Below are 21,091 nucleotides of genomic sequence, written 5' to 3'. Positions count from 1 at the left end.
GGCCTGCACTGAAGACCACCACACACACACACATGTCAACACAGGCCTGCACTGAAGACCACCACACACACATGTCAACACAGGCCTGCACTGAAGACCACCACACACACATGTCAACACAGGCCTGCACTGAAGACCACCACACACACACATGTCAACACAGGCCTGCACTGAAGACCACCACACACACACACACACACACACACACACACACACACATGTCAACACAGGCCTGCACTGAAGACCACCACACACACACACACACACACACACACACATGACAACACAGGCCTGCACTGAAGACCACCACACACACATATGACACTTCCACACTTTCAACCCACAGAATTAACCTTTAGTTCAAACTAGATTGTGATTTTTTGGTCACAATTCCATCAATACTTCAGGTTAAACTATATGTGACCTTCTGTTTTTAAGTGCAATAAATAAATAAAAGTAAAAATGTAAGAAAACAACAAAAAACAATAATAACATGTTCTTTTTTATTTATTTTGTATAATTACGTACTCAAAACAATATTGTATTATTTATTCTATGATATCTCAAATTTGATGAAATAAATTGGGTTCATTAAATATTTATTGTACTCTTACGATAATAATATAAAAATAACTGTGTTTAAATGTGGCACTATGTGACTTTTCCTGCTTGTCTCAGTGGAGACGTTAACGTTCAGACAAGAATGTTTCACAGTGCGGCATTAAACTTTCCAGGCAAAGCAATAATAATAGATCCAATGGGAAAAAGCAGGTGGCGCTCTCTTCTGTCAGAAACGTTACCCATAATGCAACTTTAACAATGTACTTTTGGTGTGTTTTTTAAGAAGGAATCAATAAGTCAAAAATACAATAAAATAAATAAATAAAATATATAAATAAAAATAAATAAATATACAAATACATTAATAATAAATAAATAAACACATGAAATATGTTAAAACATCTAAATAAATATACAAATACATACAGTAATAGAAAATAAACAAATAAATAAAATATATAAATACATAAATAAATTATAAATAAATAAAGAGTTTGTTAATTTTTGTCTGAAAAATGTTATAGAAGACACTGTAGAAAAAAGGTGAACTGTTTCTAGGTTTGACTGTAACCTGACCAACACTCAAATCTAAGCCGATGTTTAAATTGACTGAATAAACTGCAGCAAACACACAAAGCATGATATTCTTTACAGTTCATTAACGTTGTACCTATAATGGACCTAAAGCCAAAGGAAATGGCACAATAAACACTCAGACTTTCCCTTACTATAGCGTTCTGTTATCAGATTAAATTGCAGACCATAATAGAGTCCGTGCAAATATTATGACGGCACATCTGAAAGCGCTTTACTACCCAACAGCCCCGTGGTGAGAAAACCCAAACCCGAGGCCTTTGAGCGGAGGAAACATACACTCCACTTCACCCAAAAGTGGCGTTGATCTTCAGGTCGTTTGCGCTGCCATAAGATCGATGTTTTTGTTCATGGCGTTGTCTGGCGTTAACAGTTTTTGACGAAAACTCTGACTTCAATGTAAAATGCAACTTTCTTCTTCTTTCACAACGTTTTCTGGCAATTCATGTGTATGTTAAGCACAGAGAGTCACAACTGAGTCTTGACAAAAGTATTCTTCAGTACGTCTTCAGATCTGCACCCGTCTGGGCAGCGGTTCTTGGCGTCGAGATGCAAAACAAAGCGCTTCAAAAACAGCTTCATCCCAGCAGCGATTTTTTAGACAATGGACTGCTGTTTTTTTTGTTTTGTTTTTTAACTTATCATCAGTTCTGATGAAATTCAAGATCTAAAACTGTTAAGGAAAGATTAAATGTTTTATTTAAGTGATTTTTATACAGTTTTTACTAGATTTTTGTCTTAGTTATTTCATTATTTTTTTCCCCGGGGTTTTTTAATTCAATTTTTTCAGTTTATTATTATTTTACTATTACTATTATTTATTATTACTATTATTTCTTATGTATTTATTTATTATTTTATGATTACAATTATTATTTATGTATTATTTATGTATGATTTATTCATGTATGATTATTTTATTATTACGATTATTATTTATTATTTTATTATTATGATTATTATTATTGATTTATTTTATTCATTATTTATCTATTATTTATGTATTTTTTTATTGTTTATTTATTATTCATTTATTATTAATTTATTTTTTATTTATTTATAAAAAAAAAATTGTATTTTAAAACACAAAACCTCGACCATTCCCAGGGCACAGGACATATACCGAAACAAAAGCAAAATGACGGCGCTTTGAAAATCTAGTTCTGGTCCCACTTTGTCCAGAGTCCGTTAAATTTGTCCAAATTGAGTCGGATTGTGACCTTTTCCATTGTCCTCATGTCCATGTCCATAATGTCCGTCCAGTCCGTGATTTTAGAGGCAGATGGTTTCGTCCATTTTCTTGCCCTGGCCTCTTTTCCTGCCGCCAGAAGTACGCTCCAAATGTATCCATCGATTGTGTCCGTGACAGGAGTTTGAAGGCCCAAACACATAGTTCTGAAATCTAATGGGATCTGTGTTTTTTTTCTCCAAATTTAAACACATAGAATGCAAAACAAAGAACACGACACATCCACTAAATAAAAACAGAATATTAAAACACAAAAAATCCCTGATACTAGTTTTAGTAGTGATTAGTATAAATATCAGTACAGTACAACCCTTGATGGCTGAACGCTTTATACACTTGCATTTTCTATTCAATAAAAACACTTGAAATCCAAATAAAATAGATAAAAACATCTAAAAAAAACTAAACAAATCAGTACTTTTATGGTTTTGTGTGTTTTCTTTCTTTTTCCCATTCTTTTTTTAACCTTGACAGTTGCTTTTGAGTCGTCTTTAGTCCGTCAGTACCTCTGAGCGTGTAGTGCTGCTGCTCCTCTCGGTCCAGGTACGACGTGGTGGTGACCAGGCCGGTGTACGGGTTGATGCTGAACAGCTCGTAGCCCGGTCCAGGAAGTAGACTGTACCACACCACGGCGTTCTCCTCTGCGAACAAAGCACGCGGTCAACGAGCGGATTTTTCCACATCCGATCGTTAAAAATGTGACGTCCCGCTGTTCACTGGCAAGGACCACGACCCCGGCTACGATGCAAAGTGTTTATTGGCGTACGAGAAACATGAACAACACAAATGTACAGACATGGATGCTGTTTTGGGGCCTCGATACTCCCATCTACGACATAAATTATAATAAGAAAAGGGTCGGATGGAGGGGCACGAAGTCACGAACGCTGATGTGTGTGACCTGGATGCTTCAATAGTGTAGCCTGCAGGAAGGTGTGTGAAATGGGCATGAAAGGGGCGTGGTCCTGCTCCCAAACTTAAGATAGCAAACTTATCTTCATAAAATGTGTGGAAAATATAGTGATTTAATGTATAAATATAGTTTTGACCGAGGTGTTTAGCTGATGAAAAGACAGATTTATTCTCTATTGTGATACTTCTGCACGTTTGAACAAGTACTTCTGATACCGATGTTGACAAAAACGTATACATACACACAGTTTTAATACTCTACGGCAAGTGTCGATTCTGATTTATTCAATCAAACTCTTATTAGTAAAGTTAAGATTATGAGGATTTATATGTGGGCAGTAGCAGAAGAGTTGGCGGAAGATTTGTGAGTGAATCGTGAGTTTAATCTGACTTTTTACACATAAAGACACTGTTTTTTCAGTATTTCTGTGTATAAATAACTCCTCTTTCAGTCGTGGTCTCGTTTGGGTCACTTTGGGCCAGACTATAGAGATACTGAAAGAGCTTTGAGCGGTTTTGCCAGCTTCACGCCACCGTCCCACACTGTCTTTCGTTGTCGTTGACTACGGCGTGACTGCTAACGCAACAGCTTAGGCTAAACTGTATCGTCTCTGTTTTGTCGTTGCCCACGTACACAATAACAGTACTTGGGCGAGGTTTGAACTGGCTACTCTCTGGCAAGTGGGCCAACTCCTACTCACTAACCGACGAACAAAAAGGGACTGATACTAGAAGGTCAAGTAAGAAGCTGATTTGAAACGGAAAATTCTTTATCGTGTAGTGGAATAAAAAGAAGTTAAAAAAAAAACAATACAGCCAATACCACGTTCTGCTAAGTTCAAGTAGCTGCTTCTGTTATCAGTTTTCCAAATCAAACGGCGCCCGGGCGACTCTGCGTCTGCCGCTTTACGCCAACAGCCCCCACAACCACGGGGGATTTCCCACTTCACAAGCTCAGCTCTAAAGCTCGACACAGATTACAGTTCAAACGCCGGGGCTCAAGTCGAGTGGCACCTCATGAGTTTGTGCCACCTCCACCTCAAACGGACTGTGTGGCGACAGGTTTGAAGGCAGAGTGTAAAAATGTGGAATTTATGTCTGATAAAATTTAAGAATATGGTTTTGGGGGTTGGATATTTCAGCGGCGGACACAGACTGAAAACTGTGATGAGGTCCAGAATGTATGTCTAATGTAAATAAAGTAAATCCCCTATATTTCTTTTCATGGGAGGCCATTCATTCATTCATTTATTCATTCATTTATTTAATCATCTCCCAAAAATGTTTTTTCTCTGGCTCTTCTCTTGTTTGTGTTTGTTTGTCAAGTGCATGTGTTTTTTAAAGTTTTTTTTTTTAACTATGTGTTTGTTTTTATAATTTTTTTTGTATATTACTATTTCATTTTTTTTACTATATTTTTTGTACCATTTTATTTTTTAAACTATTTTTTAAAAAACTATTTTGTAAACCTTTTTAAAAAAAAACAATTTTATTTGTATTTTTTCATGTTTTCAAATAAAAAAATAAATAATAAGAATCTAAAATAATACACATGTCAAACAAAAACAATCAGGAGCAGAGCCAGAGAAAAAAAAGATTTTTCCGAGATTTTTTTTTTTTTTTTTAAATTAAATAAATTAAAAAAAGGGGCATTCTGTGTAAAGAAAGGTTGAGGCCGGGGATTTCATCGGATGACATTACAATTACTTTATATACATTAGACATACATTTTGGAACTAGTCACAGTTTTCAGTCTCGAATGGGGTTGTAAAAAAAAAAAAAATTACCAAAATATCCAAATACAAATGACTAAGTAGTTGGAGGGGACGGCCCGCCTCATCTCTAAACCGAAACAACAGCGTGGCTTTGACGCTCGGGCTTTCGAATGGATACGATACATCTGAACAGGTATTGATACTATCTTTTGAAGGCCACATTTTAATATTCAAGAAACTGCTACTACTACTACTACTACTACTACTACTTGTGTTAAAGGACATGCTCTGGTATTGAAAAGTTTCTTGTGTTTCTGTCTCGGCACTAGAAACAAACATAACTACAAAGTATACGAACCACGCGCAAAGAAAGTCGTGGCGATTATGATTATGGCAATCCATCAGAAACGTACTATGAACTGCGTGTGAATATCTCGGTTTGGTGGCAAGTATCACACAAAAACTAAACTAATTAACCTAAAAGCTGTAGAAATCCATTAATTTTTTATCCCGTATGAATGGTCTATTTTTGATCATTTTTTATATATAAGGCGCATTCATATATAAGGCGCACACAAAATGGCTTCGAGGTCAGTAAGCACAACCAGAATTAATCCATATATAAGGCGCAATGGATTATAAGGCGCACCGTCGTTTCTTGAGAAAATTAAAGGCTTTTAAGTGCGCCTTATAGTGCGGAAAATACGGTAATCTCTTTCTTTTCGCAGCCAGTGTTAAATGCCACACTCATTCAACAGTCAAACTCTGCACATCTCCAAAACTATTGCGTTATAAACGATTTTTCCCAAAACATATCATATCTTCCACCTCTACTCTGCACGAAGGCGGTCCAAGTACAAAGTACACAAAGACACTATCAAAGTAGACAATACTGTGAATACTGTTACAAACAAAATGGGAATATTGGGTGTATTTTAAGGTTAAAAACATACAAAAATACTTTCCCGGGTGTGTGAGAGTAACAAGGCCCCCCTCATCCCGGTTCATCCAGCTGCAATGTCCTTTGTCCAATAAATGTTTAGTAGTTGTTCCGTCTTGTGTTTTTCTCACATTATGTCCTATTTCTACTTTCACACACGCCTTATACGCTCTAGAAAAACTGTCGGACTGCAGATGGCGCTGTCGTGCAACCCCGTGCAAATGAGCTGACGAGACGCATCACGAGACGAGAACAAGACGAGAACGAGCTCTGGGAAAAGAATCTCGATCAGACCAAGCGAACCTTGTTCTTCTGTCGACGTCGCCCAGAGCTACAAAGCAAATTAGCACCGTCTTGGTTGAGGTTTACGCACTCAAAACTCAACATAACTGTAAAATTAACTTGTCAAAGAGGTATTTTCTCATGTTTTGTTGCCTCAGAGTTGTATTTTGCATCTTTGATTAATCTGTGCTTGTTTATTCAGGTTTTTTCGACAGTTACAAGTGCGTTTCGTGAGCTCACGTCACGCGCTACAACATTTAACCAAGGCTAATTCTCGATGTCTGTCCCGAGTTTGGCTTTTACACAAAAAGACAATGCACTAAAAAAGACAACACACGTCATATTAAGATGTTGAGACACCGAGTGACACGTGTTTGCTCTAAAATGACAATGACAAAAATAAACGACAATAAACCTGCTTCTGTCACTGAGCCGTTTTTGACCAATATTGTAGTCGACAACGAACACGATGTAAACTGATGATAAACTACGTGTGTTGCAGTTCAACACAAATCACCTGCAAAAAGCACAAAACGTCTTTCAACAAAAAAAAAATGAAATATCGGATGTTCAAGGTCAACGCGTGTGTGTGTGTGTGTCATGACCGAGTTATCACAGCGAGTATCTGGGGGCTACAAACTAAACGCACAGAGCCGGACTCGTCGCCCCCGGAGACCTGTAAACAGACACGCTCAACTTCCCCCCAAAGCGTCTGTTGACCCCGTCACACGCGCTAATACTCCTCGTCTCCCTGACCGACGGCAACGAAAACTGGACACGAAAAAGACTGACTGTTGGTCATTTTGGAGGAGGATTGTGGAGTCACTGGTAATCACATGGGACGGGTGAGAGCGGGCGGGAGCGAGTGCGAACGCACACATGGCTCGGATTAAGAGAAACGATCGCGAGACGGGGCGGCTTCGCCCGGGTCCCGACGGACTCGTGGGGCTCACTGTTCTTGGGCAATTCTCACCCCTTAAGAATGTTCCGTTCCCATGGAGACAAAAAAAAAGGGTGTAAGCCATCTTTAAACGTCCACCCTGTCAACACCGGGGCCCCCCGAACAGGATTTGGGGGCCCCCGCTCCACGAGGAGTTCAAATAAACAGGAACGAGGCCCAGATTCGCGCGTCCGATTGGAGGCGGGACGAAACGAGGCGCTGGGATGCCCGGGGTGGCGGTGTCGGCGGCGCGGGAGGGGGTGGGGTGGTGGCGAGGTGGGAGGGCAGGAGTGGTTTCCATTAAAGGGCTAATGGGGTGAAAGCAAACACACGAGAAGGTGCGCGGAACGTAAACGCCAAAGGTCGGGTCGCCGCGGAGGTTTGGAAAGAGTTACACTTGACCTGGACGACAAAGACACGAGCTTCTGCACACGTTTGAACAGTTTTTCTCTCTCGTCGTATTCAAACTCGACTCAACAAAGACTCAAGCATGTTTGAGTCATCGTGTTTCGTCCTGCAACTCAAGCTCGAGTACTTCAGAGACAATCAGCTGCTGCTACTGTGAAATGTCACGGGCAGAGAAGCAGTTCTGCAGTTTTGAACAGGGAGTTTTAGATCAATATTGCAATTTTTCATAAACAAAAAGAAAAATAATGATCCATGTGCACTATATTACGATTAAAACCAAGTACAAGAAAAACGCACGTCTTTGGTCCGTCCTCTAGACCAGCGTTTTTGACCTTTTTCGAGGCACTGCAGACTTTTTTTTGAGCTGAAAAGACCCCACAGCACATCAAAAACTGAAACACCACCAAATCAGAGCTTTTAATAAAAACAAAGTGGTATAAAATATGGAAAAATGTCCAATTCACTGTTTGGTGGTTGTTTTGTTTATGATTTTGGTACAGGAAACTCCAAAAATGGCAAATATTTAAATTAAATCCATTGTGTAAACGTGTTACTTCAAACTGAACAACATAAAAGTCAGTTCAAAGTCTTGTATAGTTTTTCTACATATATACTTGTAACAAGAAGCCTGTTTTATGTACACTTCTGATATTTCCCTTCCCAATCTCTTATACTGTCAATCAAACTAAAAAGGTGTGGTCAGAGAATAAGTACATGATATATACATGATATATTACAGTCTCTGAATCTGTCCACTTCAGTTTAAGGCTGATGTCAGTGTCTTAGTTCAGGTTCAGCAGAATGTGGTTTATGAGACAGTGCTGCCCCCTGGACACAGGAGGAGCACATTACAAGAATAAAATACTATTACTACTATTATTGCACGAGGCTATGATTAAGTAGTGAATTGTTTGAGTTTCAATACCTGGAATTTGCTGATCATAAATAAATAATAAATACATTTTCAGCTTGAATAAGAATACAAAATTCTGCATATTGAAGTGAATTTTACATTCTCTAAATAAATACATTAAATGAATGAAGTTACATATTTTAAATTACATACCTTTGGAATACATTTTGCTTCAAAGAATAATATTTTTCTGTTATTACTTTACATTGAAATTATTATTATTATTATTTTAACTTTTTTATTTATTTAATGATTTACTTATTTTACGCCAAATTGCTGTTTCTTCTCAAAATAATCGCCAAAAAATTATTTGACATTGACAAAAAATGTAAAATGAAAACAAAATCTGTAGCCACGGTGCACTTTTATGGTTGAAAATATTCTATGACACACTTATTATTATGCACCATGTAGTACAGTATTACCAAATCACACCTTTAGGGGGAAAAAGTGGTATATAATGTAAAAATATAGTCCATGTCACTGTCTTGTTCTTAAAATTTGGTAATAATTTTGGTTTCTTTTTTTTCATCAGGAGTTTGCCCAAGACTCTCCAAAATAGTAAATGATTCAAATAAATCCCAATTAAAAACATATTCTCGCTGCATTTTTATACATTAACTCGACCGTACAGTCCTGACAGCTGCAGTACCTGAGTCCCCGTCGGAGGCAGAGACCCGCACGACGGCCTCGCCCGGGTTCCTGTTCTCGGCCACGCTGGCGTCATACACGGGCCGGTCGAACAGGGGCGGCCGGTCGTTCACGTCCCCCACCTCCACGGTCAGGGTCTGGGTGGAGGAGAGCGCCGGCTGGCCCTGGTCCACCGCCTGGACAGTCAGACGGTGCAGGCGCTGGCTCTCGTAGTCCAGAGGCGCCGAGAGGAACAGCAGGCCTAGAAGTGGGAACAGCATATATTTAGTTTTATTGTGACGGGTGAATATAAGGAACAGCAGGCCTGGAAGTAGTTTTATTGTGACAGGTGAATATAAGGAACAGCAGGCCTGGAAGTGGGACAAACACATATTATGTTTAGTTTTATTGTGACGGGTGAATATAAGGAACAGCAGGCCTGGAAGTAGTTTTATTGTGACAGTTGAATATAAGGAACAGCAGGCCTGGAAGTAGTTTTATTGTGACAGTTGAATATAAGGAACAGCAGGCCTGGAAGTAGTTTTATTGTGACAGTTGAATATAAGGAACAGCAGGCCTGGAAGCAGTTTTATTGTGACAGGTGAATATAAGGAACAGCAGGCCTGGAAGTAGTTTTATTGTGACTGGTGAATATAAGGAACAGCAGGCCTGGAAGTAGTTTTATTGTGACTGGTGAATATAAGGAACAGCAGGCCTGGAAGTGGGACAAACACATATATTTAGTTTTATTGTGACGGGTGAATATAAGGAACAGCAGGCCTGGAAGTGGGACAAACACATATATTTAGTTTTATTGTGACGGGTGAATATAAGGAACAGCAGGCCTGGAAGTGGGAACAGCATATATTTAGTTTTATTGTGACAGGTGAATATAAGGAACAGCAGGCCTGGAAGTAGTTTTATTGTGACAGGTGAATATAAGGAACAGCAGGCCTGGAAGTGGGACAAACACATATATTTAGTTTTATTGTGACGGGTGAATATAAGGAACAGCAGGCTTGGAAGTGGGAACAGCATATATTTAGTTTTATTGTGACAGGTGAATATAAGGAACTGCAGGCCTGGATGTGGGAAAAACACATATGTTTAGTTTTATTGTGACAGGTGAATATAAGGAACAGCAGGCCTGGAAGTAGTTTTATTGTGACATGTGAATATAAGGAACAGCAGGCCTGGAAGTAGTTTTATTGTGACAGGTGAATATAAGGAACAGCAGGCCTGGAAGTGGGACAAACACATATATTTAGTTTTATTGTGACAGGTGAATATAAGGAACAGCAGGCCTGAAAGTAGTTTTATTGTGACAGTTGAATCTAAGGAACAGCAGACCTGGAAGTGGGACAAACACATATATTTAGTTTTATTGTGACAGTTGAATATGAGGAACAGCAGGCCTGGAAGTAGTTTTATTGTGACAGGTGAATATAAGGAACAGCGGGCCTGGAAGTAGTTTTATTGTGACAGTTGAATATAAGGAACAGCAGACCTGAAAGTAGTTTTATTGTGACAGGTGAATATAAGGAACAGCAGGCCTGGAAGTAGTTTTATTGTGACAGTTGAATATAAGGAACAGCAGGCCTGGAAGTAGTTTTATTGTGACAGTTGAATATAAGGAACAGCAGGCCTGGAAGCAGTTTTATTGTGACAGGTGAATATAAGGAACAGCAGGCCTGGAAGTAGTTTTATTGTGACTGGTGAATATAAGGAACAGCAGGCCTGGAAGTGGGACAAACACATATATTTAGTTTTATTGTGACGGGTGAATATAAGGAACAGCAGGCCTGGAAGTGGGACAAACACATATATTTAGTTTTATTGTGACGGGTGAATATAAGGAACAGCAGGCCTGGAAGTGGGAACAGCATATATTTAGTTTTATTGTGACAGGTGAATATAAGGAACAGCAGGCCTGGAAGTAGTTTTATTGTGACAGGTGAATATAAGGAACAGCAGGCCTGGAAGTGGGACAAACACATATATTTAGTTTTATTGTGACGGGTGAATATAAGGAACAGCAGGCTTGGAAGTGGGAACAGCATATATTTAGTTTTATTGTGACAGGTGAATATAAGGAACTGCAGGCCTGGATGTGGGAAAAACACATATGTTTAGTTTTATTGTGACAGGTGAATATAAGGAACAGCAGGCCTGGAAGTAGTTTTATTGTGACATGTGAATATAAGGAACAGCAGGCCTGGAAGTAGTTTTATTGTGACAGGTGAATATAAGGAACAGCAGGCCTGGAAGTGGGACAAACACATATATTTAGTTTTATTGTGACAGGTGAATATAAGGAACAGCAGGCCTGGAAGTAGTTTTATTGTGACAGTTGAATCTAAGGAACAGCAGACCTGGAAGTGGGACAAACACATATATTTAGTTTTATTGTGACAGTTGAATATGAGGAACAGCAGGCCTGGAAGTAGTTTTATTGTGACAGGTGAATATAAGGAACAGCGGGCCTGGAAGTAGTTTTATTGTGACAGTTGAATATAAGGAACAGCAGACCTGAAAGTAGTTTTATTGTGACAGGTGAATATAAGGAACAGCAGGCCTGGAAGTGGGACAAACACATATATTTAGTTTTATTGTGACAGGTGAATATAAGGAACAGCAGGCCTGGAAGTGGGACAAACACATATATTTAGTTTTATTGTGACAGGTGAATATAAGGAACAGCAGGCCTGGAAGTGGGACAAACACATATGTTTAGTTTTATTGTGACAGGTGAATATAAGGAACAGCAGGCCTGGAAGTGGGACAAACACATATGTTTAGTTTTATTGTGACGGGTGAATATAAGGAACAGATGGCGCGCTAATGCCAAATCCTGACTAGGGAATGTCTTACTGGTAAAAAAGGCGTTCTGTCACTTTTACCTGTCTTCTGGTCCAGCGTAAACAGCCCTTTATTCCCCGCCGCGATGAAGTAGGACACCAGCCCGTTGTCGCCCTCGTCCCCGTCTATGGCCACGAAGTGATGCAGCAGACTCCCCGCGTCGGCGTCCTCCATCACCTGCGCCGTGTCCGCGGAGACGAACACGGGCCTGTTGTCGTTCACGTCCAGCAGAAACAGCTGCGCCGTCACCGCCCCGCTCCGCCGCTCCTCCCCCGGCCCCGCCCCGTCTGTGGCCGTCACCGTGAAGGCGAAGCTCGCGGCCGTCTCGCGGTCCAGCGTCGCCGTCACCGTCAGACGCCCCGTGCTCGGGTCGACGCGGAAGGGGAAGCGCGTCGGCCGGGATTCGTCGCGAGTCAAGGAGTACGTCAGGCCGCTGTTCGGTAGCGTCCCGTCCGCGTCGCGCGCTCGGAAGGCGTAGGCGAGCGAGCCGACCTGGGCGTCTTCTCGGAGCCCGAAGGTGACGAATTCCTCCGGGAAAAAGGGGGCGTGGTCGTTGACGTCTTCCACAATTATGACGACGAGTATGGATGTGTTCAGTCCCAAGCTGTGGTCCGTGTCCTCGGCGCGGACCGTGAGGGAGTACTGCATGCTCGTTTCGTAGTCCAGCGGTTGGTTTGTGTAGATGTCTCCGGAGGACGCGTGGACGCCGAACGGGACGCCGCCGTGTCCCGCGGGGATCACGTAGCTGAGCGGGCCTTTGTCGGACAGGCCGGCCGAGCCCACCACCGTGCCCACCGCCGCGTCCTCTCTCACGGTGAAGCGTCTCAGGATCTGGGGGGACGAGCGGTGGTGGTGCGGGTCGACTCCATGCACCTGCGGGAGGAGGAGGGTGTTTGAGAGGCTAATGAACGTTATGTTATATGTTATGATGTGTTTCACTGTGAGGAAATGGGAATTATTCTAAAAACATCAACATTTGGTTCGTACAAAAAGAATAAACATAATTATATATGTTTAGGTCATGCATAAAATAAATAAAATAAATAAAATAAATAAAATAAATAAAATAAATAAAATAAATAAAATAAATAAAATAAATAAAATAAATAAAATAAATAAAATAAATAAAATAAATAAAATAAAATAAATAAAAAGCGTTTGCGTTTTTTTGCTTCCTTACTTTTTTTTGTAATTGAAGCAAGGAAGCATAATCACATAAAAAAATCATTTAAAGGCGCAATGGACAATTTTTCGGCGATTTGAGAACTCAGGCGGAAGTGCACATGCCACTCCCCCGTGCGCACGTGTGTGATACAACACACACGTGCGTTTGTTTATCAGCGCGACGGATCACATCATCTCTCGTCTCCCGTAGATTTCCGTCTTCTTATGAGACAGCTCGAACTGTCTTTCTCCGTCTTAATTTTGTCCCGTACACTGAGGGAACTATATTATGATAGATCAATGCGCTTAGACACGCGGAAACGTGGGACGAGCCACACGCGGCTGCAGGTGAGCGGTAGGTGCGTTTTATGATTGATACGTGGCAGGACTAATCGGCCGTCCATGACACGAGGAAATGAGACTCAGATTTGGGCAAAAAAATCGTCCATTCAACCTTTAATGTGCCCAAATCAAAAAAATAAAGAGCCAGGGTTTCTCAGGACAGTTGTTTTTGGGTCATTGTTGGCTGATTTTCCGCCCAGAGACAATACGGGGTGACGACGGGCACTTCAAACGCCCCGAAAATATATATTTAACCATCACAGGGACTTACAAAGACGTTTAATAGGGTACAAATTTGACTTTATTCTGCTTTAAATACCCGCGATGGCCAGTAGGTGAGAACAACCACATAGAAAAAACTATTGTTGTTATTTGGTGTCGTTAGATAATATTTCTGCGCCATTGGAACGAGATCTTCTGACTGGGACATTCTTGGCACATACATATCAGTCCATACACGTTACCTGCACATGCACGAGCGCACTCTCCTCCAGAGGAACCGCGCCGCCGTCTTTGGCCGTGACCCTGAGCGTGTAGCGTCTCCGCGCGTCGTGGCTGAAGAACTGCGTGGTCCGGACGTCTCCGCTCCTGGCGTCTATCTCAAAGTGAGCCTGGGGCGCCCGGACACCGTCGTCAGCTGACAAACGAGCAAACAAAACACCGGCAATGAAGGAAAAGGACGGAACGGCAGCGCGATCGTCAAACGGGACTGACCTGCGTCCACCGAAAACGTAACGGTCCCGTTTTCGCCGGCGTCCGGGTCCTTGGCAAAGACGGTGGTGACTAAAGAACCCGTAGGTACGCCGGCCCAGACCTGCACAAAACAAAGAATTGAGATTAGTTATGAAGACCAGCGCGGAACAATTCATTACTATTAGCAGCCTGTACACCACATGAATCGCACATTAGACATTTCCCTTCGAAGTGCTACTTTCAGTCCTTGTAATGTATTTGTATATGATGTAAATGTGTTTTTATATTGACAATGACAAAGAGTAATCTTGAAATGCACAAAACTCCCACCTCCACCATGAACCCCCATTGAATCTAGGCAAGCGCAAAGCCTCTAGTCTCACTGTGCAGTAATCCAACAGTGATACTCGCACCCACAGCTGTTAGCCCAATTTAAACTGCTTAGTTGATTAATGAGCCAGCAGAGGGAGCCCTTGTACCCTCAACCGACGCAGCAAGTTTATTTGTAGAGCACGATTCATACACAAATAACAGGAAAATGCATTAGAATCACAATACAATAAAATGTCATTTAAGAGCTCAGATCAAATCCTCTCAGTCAGATGCACAGCCAAACAGAACTGTTCTTAGCCTGGATTTGAACATTGTCAGAGTAGAAGCCTGTCTCACATCTTCAGGAGATGTGCATGCTCATGTTAGTTTGAATGTTCAGAAACCTGAATTAGTTTGACTAATGCTATAAACATTATTATAAAACATGAAAAAGCATCAAAAAGTGGTTCAAAATGTTCAATTATGAATGAATATAGGAAGGACCCTGGCATGACGTCATTGCAAAAGAGAATATTGACTTGAATTGACAAGTAGTTTATTAGTTTACCGCTATTATTTTCAGTATTTTGAAAAGAAAAATTGGGCAGTCGTAAAAAAAAAAAAAACTAAATCTAGTCCAAACTGCCCAAATCAAAGACTGTTTGTAGACAATATTTGCTGTGTCTTATCCATGCATTACACACATACTTGTATATGTATATGTGTATGTGTGTATATGTGTACTTGAGTATATGTGTATGTGTGTACTTGTGTATATGTGTATGTGTGTATATGTGTATATGTGTATGTGTGTATATGTGTACTTGTGTATATGTGTATGTGTGTATATGTGTATATGTGTATGTGTGTATATTTGTATATGTGTATGTGTGTATATGTGTATGTGTGTACTTGTGTATATGTGTATGTGTGTATATGTGTATATGTGTATGTGTGTATATGTGTACTTGTGTATATGTGTATGTGTGTATATGTGTATATGTGTATGTGTGTATATGTGTGTGTGTGTGTATATGTGTGTGTGTATATGTGTACTTGTGTATATGTGTGTGTACTTGTATATGTGTATATGTGTATATGTGTACTTGTATATGTGTGTGTACATGTGTACTTGTGTATATGTGTGTGTACTTGTGTATATGTGTATATAAGATAAGATATGTGTACTTGTATATGTGTGTGTACATGTGTACTTGTGTATATGTGTGCGTGAGCCCCGACCTGCACAGCGCTGTCCGTCCCGTGTGGCCGGTGAGTGAACTGCGGCCTGTTGTCGTTGCGGTCAGACACCAGGATGTGGACGGTGCAGGTGCTGTTCAGGCGCGGTCGGCCCTGGTCCGTCACCATCACCTTCAGAGTGTGATGACCGTGCTGCTCCCGGTCCAGCGCCACCCAGTGGATCAGCTCTCCTGGAACCGCCGCGGGCACAAAGACGAGACCATCAACAAATGTGTCCAAAACCAGAAACATACGACACTCTCGCTCTCTATCACGAGTGGAAGACGAACTCTGACAGGATAGACTCATTCAACTGATGCAGGTACAATTATGTGCACTTCCTGGTTTTAATTGATGACATCACACTAGGAAATTACCAGTGGGCAAAAACTCATCTAACGTCACAACTTTTTTTGAATTAACAATATATGGAAGCACCTTTGATGTATAGAGGGTCAGAAAAGTTGTTTCTTTTGAATAAAGTCGTTTATTTTGAATAAATTATATATAAACGTTTGATGGAATGAGAGTGTGATGTCACTTTCTGTCATTTACAGCTGGTAAACCGTAAAAATACCAAAATAAAGTCAAAATGAAGAAAAAACTTGTCAGATACATATACAAGAGCAAAACATACTCAAGTTATTTGTTATGGACCGAACATTGTTTAACCTGGAAAGTTCCTCTGAGATTCAGACTCTTTTGCAGGGGAGTCCAGGCCACAGAGGGGAGGAGCCTATTGTACATATTTTTTAGTGGTAGCACCCAGAGGAGACCTACACGAGCAGAACATGCAAACTCCACAGTTGTGACGCCAAAAGTAAAAATTACAACTGTAAAAAATCCACTTCCCTTAAATATGATATTGTCTGATGGCTAACGAACCTAAGCAACATGCACATAAACTTGTTTCTATACATTACCGGTCTTTGCGTTGACGCGGAAGAACTTCCCGTCCGACAGCAGGATGTACGACAGCCGCCCGTTCTCCCCCGAGTCCTGATCCGTGGCCCGGACCGTCCCGACCAGGCCCTGCAGCGCTGCCCCCTCAGGCACGGTGAAGTAGTACGCCTCCCTGCCGAACACCGGGGCGTTGTCGTTCACGTCCAGCACCAGCACGCTCACCGCCGCCGTCGCCGTCACGTTCCCCTGTCCCGCGCCGCCCGCCGTCGCCCGCACGTGAAACCTGTACGCCCTTTCCGCCTCGTAGTCAAGGCTCCGCGCCAAGTGCAACCAGCCGCTCCCGGGGTGGATCCGGAAAGGGGCCGGAGGGAAGCCATTTTGATTCTGGATGGAGTAGCTCACGCCCGGATGCGCCGCGTACGTCTCGCCGCTCTGATGCGCCCTCACCTGGATGACTCTGGAATCTCGTCTGTAGCTTTCTCCTATCTCCACTTGATAGATCAGCGTCTCGAAAGCTAATCTGTTCCCCGCGATGTTCTGTTCCACGTCCACCGTCAGGCCGAAGGTCGTGGAAAGCGCCGGCTCGCCCTCGTCCTCCGCCGCGATTTCCAGCGCGTGCGTTAGCGTAGCGTCCCGTTGCAAGCTCGCGTTCAGCGTCAGCGTTCCCAGGTTAGCGTCGAGAGCAAAAGTGCCGTCTCCGGGGTTCTTTAGCTTGTATTTGACTCTTCCGTTGGCGCCGCTGTCGTAATCGTGAGCGTGCGCGATGAAAAGGATCGTTCCGGGAGGCGTGGTTCTGGATATGGTGATGGCGTCGCCGGCTTGGGGGAAAACCGGAGCGTTGTCGTTGACGTCGGCGATGGAGATGTTGACCTGCGCGATGCTGTAGACGGGGGAGGCGTCCGTGGAGCACTGCAGGGCCAGGAGGACGTACGGATGGAGCTCGTGGTCCAGAGCTTTGAGCGTGGAGAGGAGGCCGGTTCCAGGGTGCACCGAGAACCAGCCCAGAGGGTCCCCGGACGAGATGCGGTAGGACACGGACTCCCAGGAACCTGCAGAAGAGAGGAACCAGAGTAAAAATGGAAAAAAATGTTGTGCACTGTAGGTGGCTCTGTGCACATACAGTATTTGTGACAGTCTTTGTGTCTGTGCGCTGGCTTCCTGTTCCGTTTGGAATGGGTTTTAAGATTTTATTATGTTTTTAAAGTGTGAATGGACCGGCCCTGCAGCACATCTCAGAACTCATACAACATTTACACTCCTGCGTATGCTCTGAGGTCTGAGGGCCGGCTCCAGCTTGTGGTGCGTACGAAGAGACAGGGCCTTCTCTGTGGTCGTCCCCAAACTCTGGAACGCTCGGCCCCGCCACATCCGAACGGGCCCAAAGTGTTTTAAGTCTCACTTTAATTGTCTGGCTTTAAACACTGCGGGAGTTGTGTGGTCTTTTATTTATTGTATTTATTGTATTTATTGTATTTTATTCACACTTTTACAGAATGTAAGTTGTGATAGTCTTTACTCTTTGTACAATAAGGTTTTCAAAGGCCAAATGTATTGTAATATCTGTACAAGACGGTGACAAAAAGAACATTTGTTTTTAATATTTTTTCAAAACCGAGTTACAAGAGCGTGTTTGTACAGGTCACAGCCACAGAAGGTTTTAGAGGATTATAAAACCAAACATTACATCTTAGGACATTTTCTCTCATGAATTACATTAGATTTTCTCTGTCACCAATGTTATTATTTGCAATAAGAACAGAGCCGAAAGAGCCTTGCACGTTACTAGTACTACTACTACTACTACAACTACTACTACTACCCTCAAATAATCAGTAGGTCACTGGAGTGAGTAAATCCACAGTTGGGGGTCCGAGGAGCCCACGCACTGACCAACAGCCCCACTTCAAAGTCTAATCTGTTAATTGACTGGACGACCTTAAATGACCGTCTCGTGCCGTGTGGACATAATGTGGACATAATGTGGACATAATCCCCCCAAAGTGTCTCATCACACTTACAACCAGAACCTACAGGAAGTATCATAACGTCGTACAATTTTACTATGACAGAAAATGGCTCTATAAGATGTGGACTATTGACAATATATTTCAAACTTGACGAGTAAAATGTGCTTGTGTGTAAAAAGTAAAAAATAAACCAGGATTCACTTGGATAACTCTGTGGTACAAATAATTCCTTATAATAAATAATAAAATAAAACAATAAGTACATGTTGACACTATCTACTTTTAAAGGAGACAAAATCGACTTCAATGCGATTTTAACCTTGCCACTGTGTTTCCTCATCTTTAGTTTACTCACGGTTGTATTTTGATTGATTCCTGCGTTGTCCTGTTTTCACCTACTCCCTATCCCTGCCCACATCCCCCGTACACCCGCCCACTTAATTGCGATGATTTGAAAATAGAAGACTGATACACGTCGGGTACTAAAACGTCACGTAGAAACTAACAAAGCAAGAACAATACATTTAAATGCTCCTGAAGAGGCAGGGCTTAACAGATCTGCAGTTTTGAACAGGAAGTCAATGGACCCAATTCCATTATTAAGGCGTTTGGCTCAATATTGTGGTTTAAAATGTTTTTTTTTTCAAAATGATGATCTACTTATGCTACTGTTCAATATTAAGTACATGAAATAAAACATAATACGGCTCCTTTAAATTATCAAATGGGGAAAAAATGAATAAAAATTAGGCTAAATTCGCTTGCACCGACCGTCCGGATCGATGGCGTGCACCGTCCCCACAGACGTCCCTGGGGCCGCGTCCTCGGGCAGGCTGAAGCTGTAGCGGGACCTCTGGAACACGGCGGGGGCCCGGCTGCTGCTCAGGACGTGCACGGTGACCTCTGCTGGCGAGGAGGAGGCGAGGCCGCCGCCGTCCCGCCCGCCGACCGACAGCTTGACGCTGACCGCTCCCAGGTGGCTCAGGCCGGACGTCAGGTACAGCACTCCTGAGCGAGACACGGGACACTTTGAGTACCCGGAGCGTGTACTTACGGGACAGTACGATGCTTTTAGAGGGGTAGAAATAACAGTGAAATCATGACGTATTATCCAGAAGAAGAATGTAATGGACATTTACAGTGAATTGAGGGTTTATTCCTTATTATTAAATGTAAAATGATGCTAAAATCTGTGTAAGACATGTACAATTTAAAGCAGAATATGTATAAATGTCTGGTAGGGAAAGCGTTTGCCTCTGAACTGGAGGATAAGTGGTTGGATACTCGAGTCATTGTGAGTATAAAGCAGTGGAATGAAAAAGAAGGTCATTTATAAGAATATTGTTGACCTTAAATGTCAGTCAGATCTAACTCTCGTACGTATATATACACAGAGTACATAGAGTAACAGATGGTATACTAAGGACTCATTACCTTAATTAACCCTGCAATCCCTTTAATGCACTCTGCTGCCACTTCACAGCCAGTTGAATGTGGGAATGTTAAACTGCACTGATGTCGATATGAGTTTAAAGAGTGTTTTTTTTTAATGTTTTGAGCCGATTATGACGTGGAAAAGCCCAAACAGGGACAGGAGTTGAGGATTAGCACTTAAATAAACGTCCCCAATTCACCAGACGCAGCCTATATTTAGAGGTGGGCATTATATCGAATTGTAGTTTTGAAGAAATGTAAAATTCTTATTTATAAACCCTAAAAAAAAATGCTTCAAATAAGAAAAAAATCATGTTGTATGTGTGTAATATTTTTGTGATTTTTTTGTGATTAGTTTGACAGACATTTCACATTTGTCTGATAATTAATGCAACCTCAAATATCACACGCAATCACACATTTTGAATTTGACGCTTGCTAGCCCCCAGAGAACGGCCCCGTGTTGCAGTCGGTGCGAGGGTTTTGACAGGGATTTGACAGTGATTTGAAGCGGTCCTGCCTGAGTCCTGAGGTTCCCCCCCCCCGCCGAGCTGCGACACTAACAATCAGTTTAGGACGACTTACGCACGCTAAGTCCAGGTTCATCCTTAAATACAGCAAACACCGGCCACACAACACGCCGAGGCCCACGAGTCACTGAGGTCGCGCTCGAATCCAAGTGTCTGTAGTAATAATGATATGGTAATGAAAAATGTGAGAATGCATTACCGTATTTTCTGGACTATAAGGCGCACCTTTTTTCATAGTTTTGGCCCCGGTGTGACTTATATTTATACTCATATACTTATACTCCGGAGCAACTTATTTGTGATATTATTTGTTATTTTCACACTTGCAACCGCATTTCATACTCCAGTGCGACTTATATATGTTTTTCAAAAAACAATCTTCAAAGGCCTTGGACCCATCTGTGACAAGCCCAACAACATCCCTGTCATCGCCCCTGCCTTCACACCAGCCCTGGGTTCCCCCTGCAACATCTACTCCCACTAAAGATTCATCATTCTCCTTCT

General features: G+C 42.0%; 1 protein-coding gene across 1 annotated transcript in view; it reads right to left on the bottom strand.

Moving 5' to 3' along the window:
• Positions 1-21,091, bottom strand: part of dchs2 (dachsous cadherin-related 2) — a 54,101-nt gene that overhangs the window by 19,564 nt on the left and 13,446 nt on the right. The window contains exons 6-13 of the mRNA XM_072463655.1: positions 19,395-19,631; positions 16,677-17,705; positions 15,757-15,944; positions 14,224-14,323; positions 13,974-14,146; positions 12,045-12,876; positions 9,167-9,406; positions 2,911-3,045 (exon numbers count right to left, since the gene is read on the bottom strand). Of these exons, the coding sequence (XP_072319756.1) occupies positions 2,911-3,045; positions 9,167-9,406; positions 12,045-12,876; positions 13,974-14,146; positions 14,224-14,323; positions 15,757-15,944; positions 16,677-17,705; positions 19,395-19,631 (2,934 nt within the window). The remainder of the gene's footprint in view (positions 1-2,910; positions 3,046-9,166; positions 9,407-12,044; positions 12,877-13,973; positions 14,147-14,223; positions 14,324-15,756; positions 15,945-16,676; positions 17,706-19,394; positions 19,632-21,091) is intronic.

Source organism: Eucyclogobius newberryi, unplaced genomic scaffold (genome assembly GCF_026437365.1).
Source record: "Eucyclogobius newberryi isolate DKJ021-1_F unplaced genomic scaffold, fEucNew1.0.hap1 SCAF_4, whole genome shotgun sequence".
Classification (NCBI taxonomy): Eukaryota; Metazoa; Chordata; class Actinopteri; order Gobiiformes; family Gobiidae; genus Eucyclogobius; species Eucyclogobius newberryi.
The sequence above is the reverse complement of the archived record's forward strand: the minus strand, read 5'-3'. Positions and strand labels throughout refer to the sequence as shown.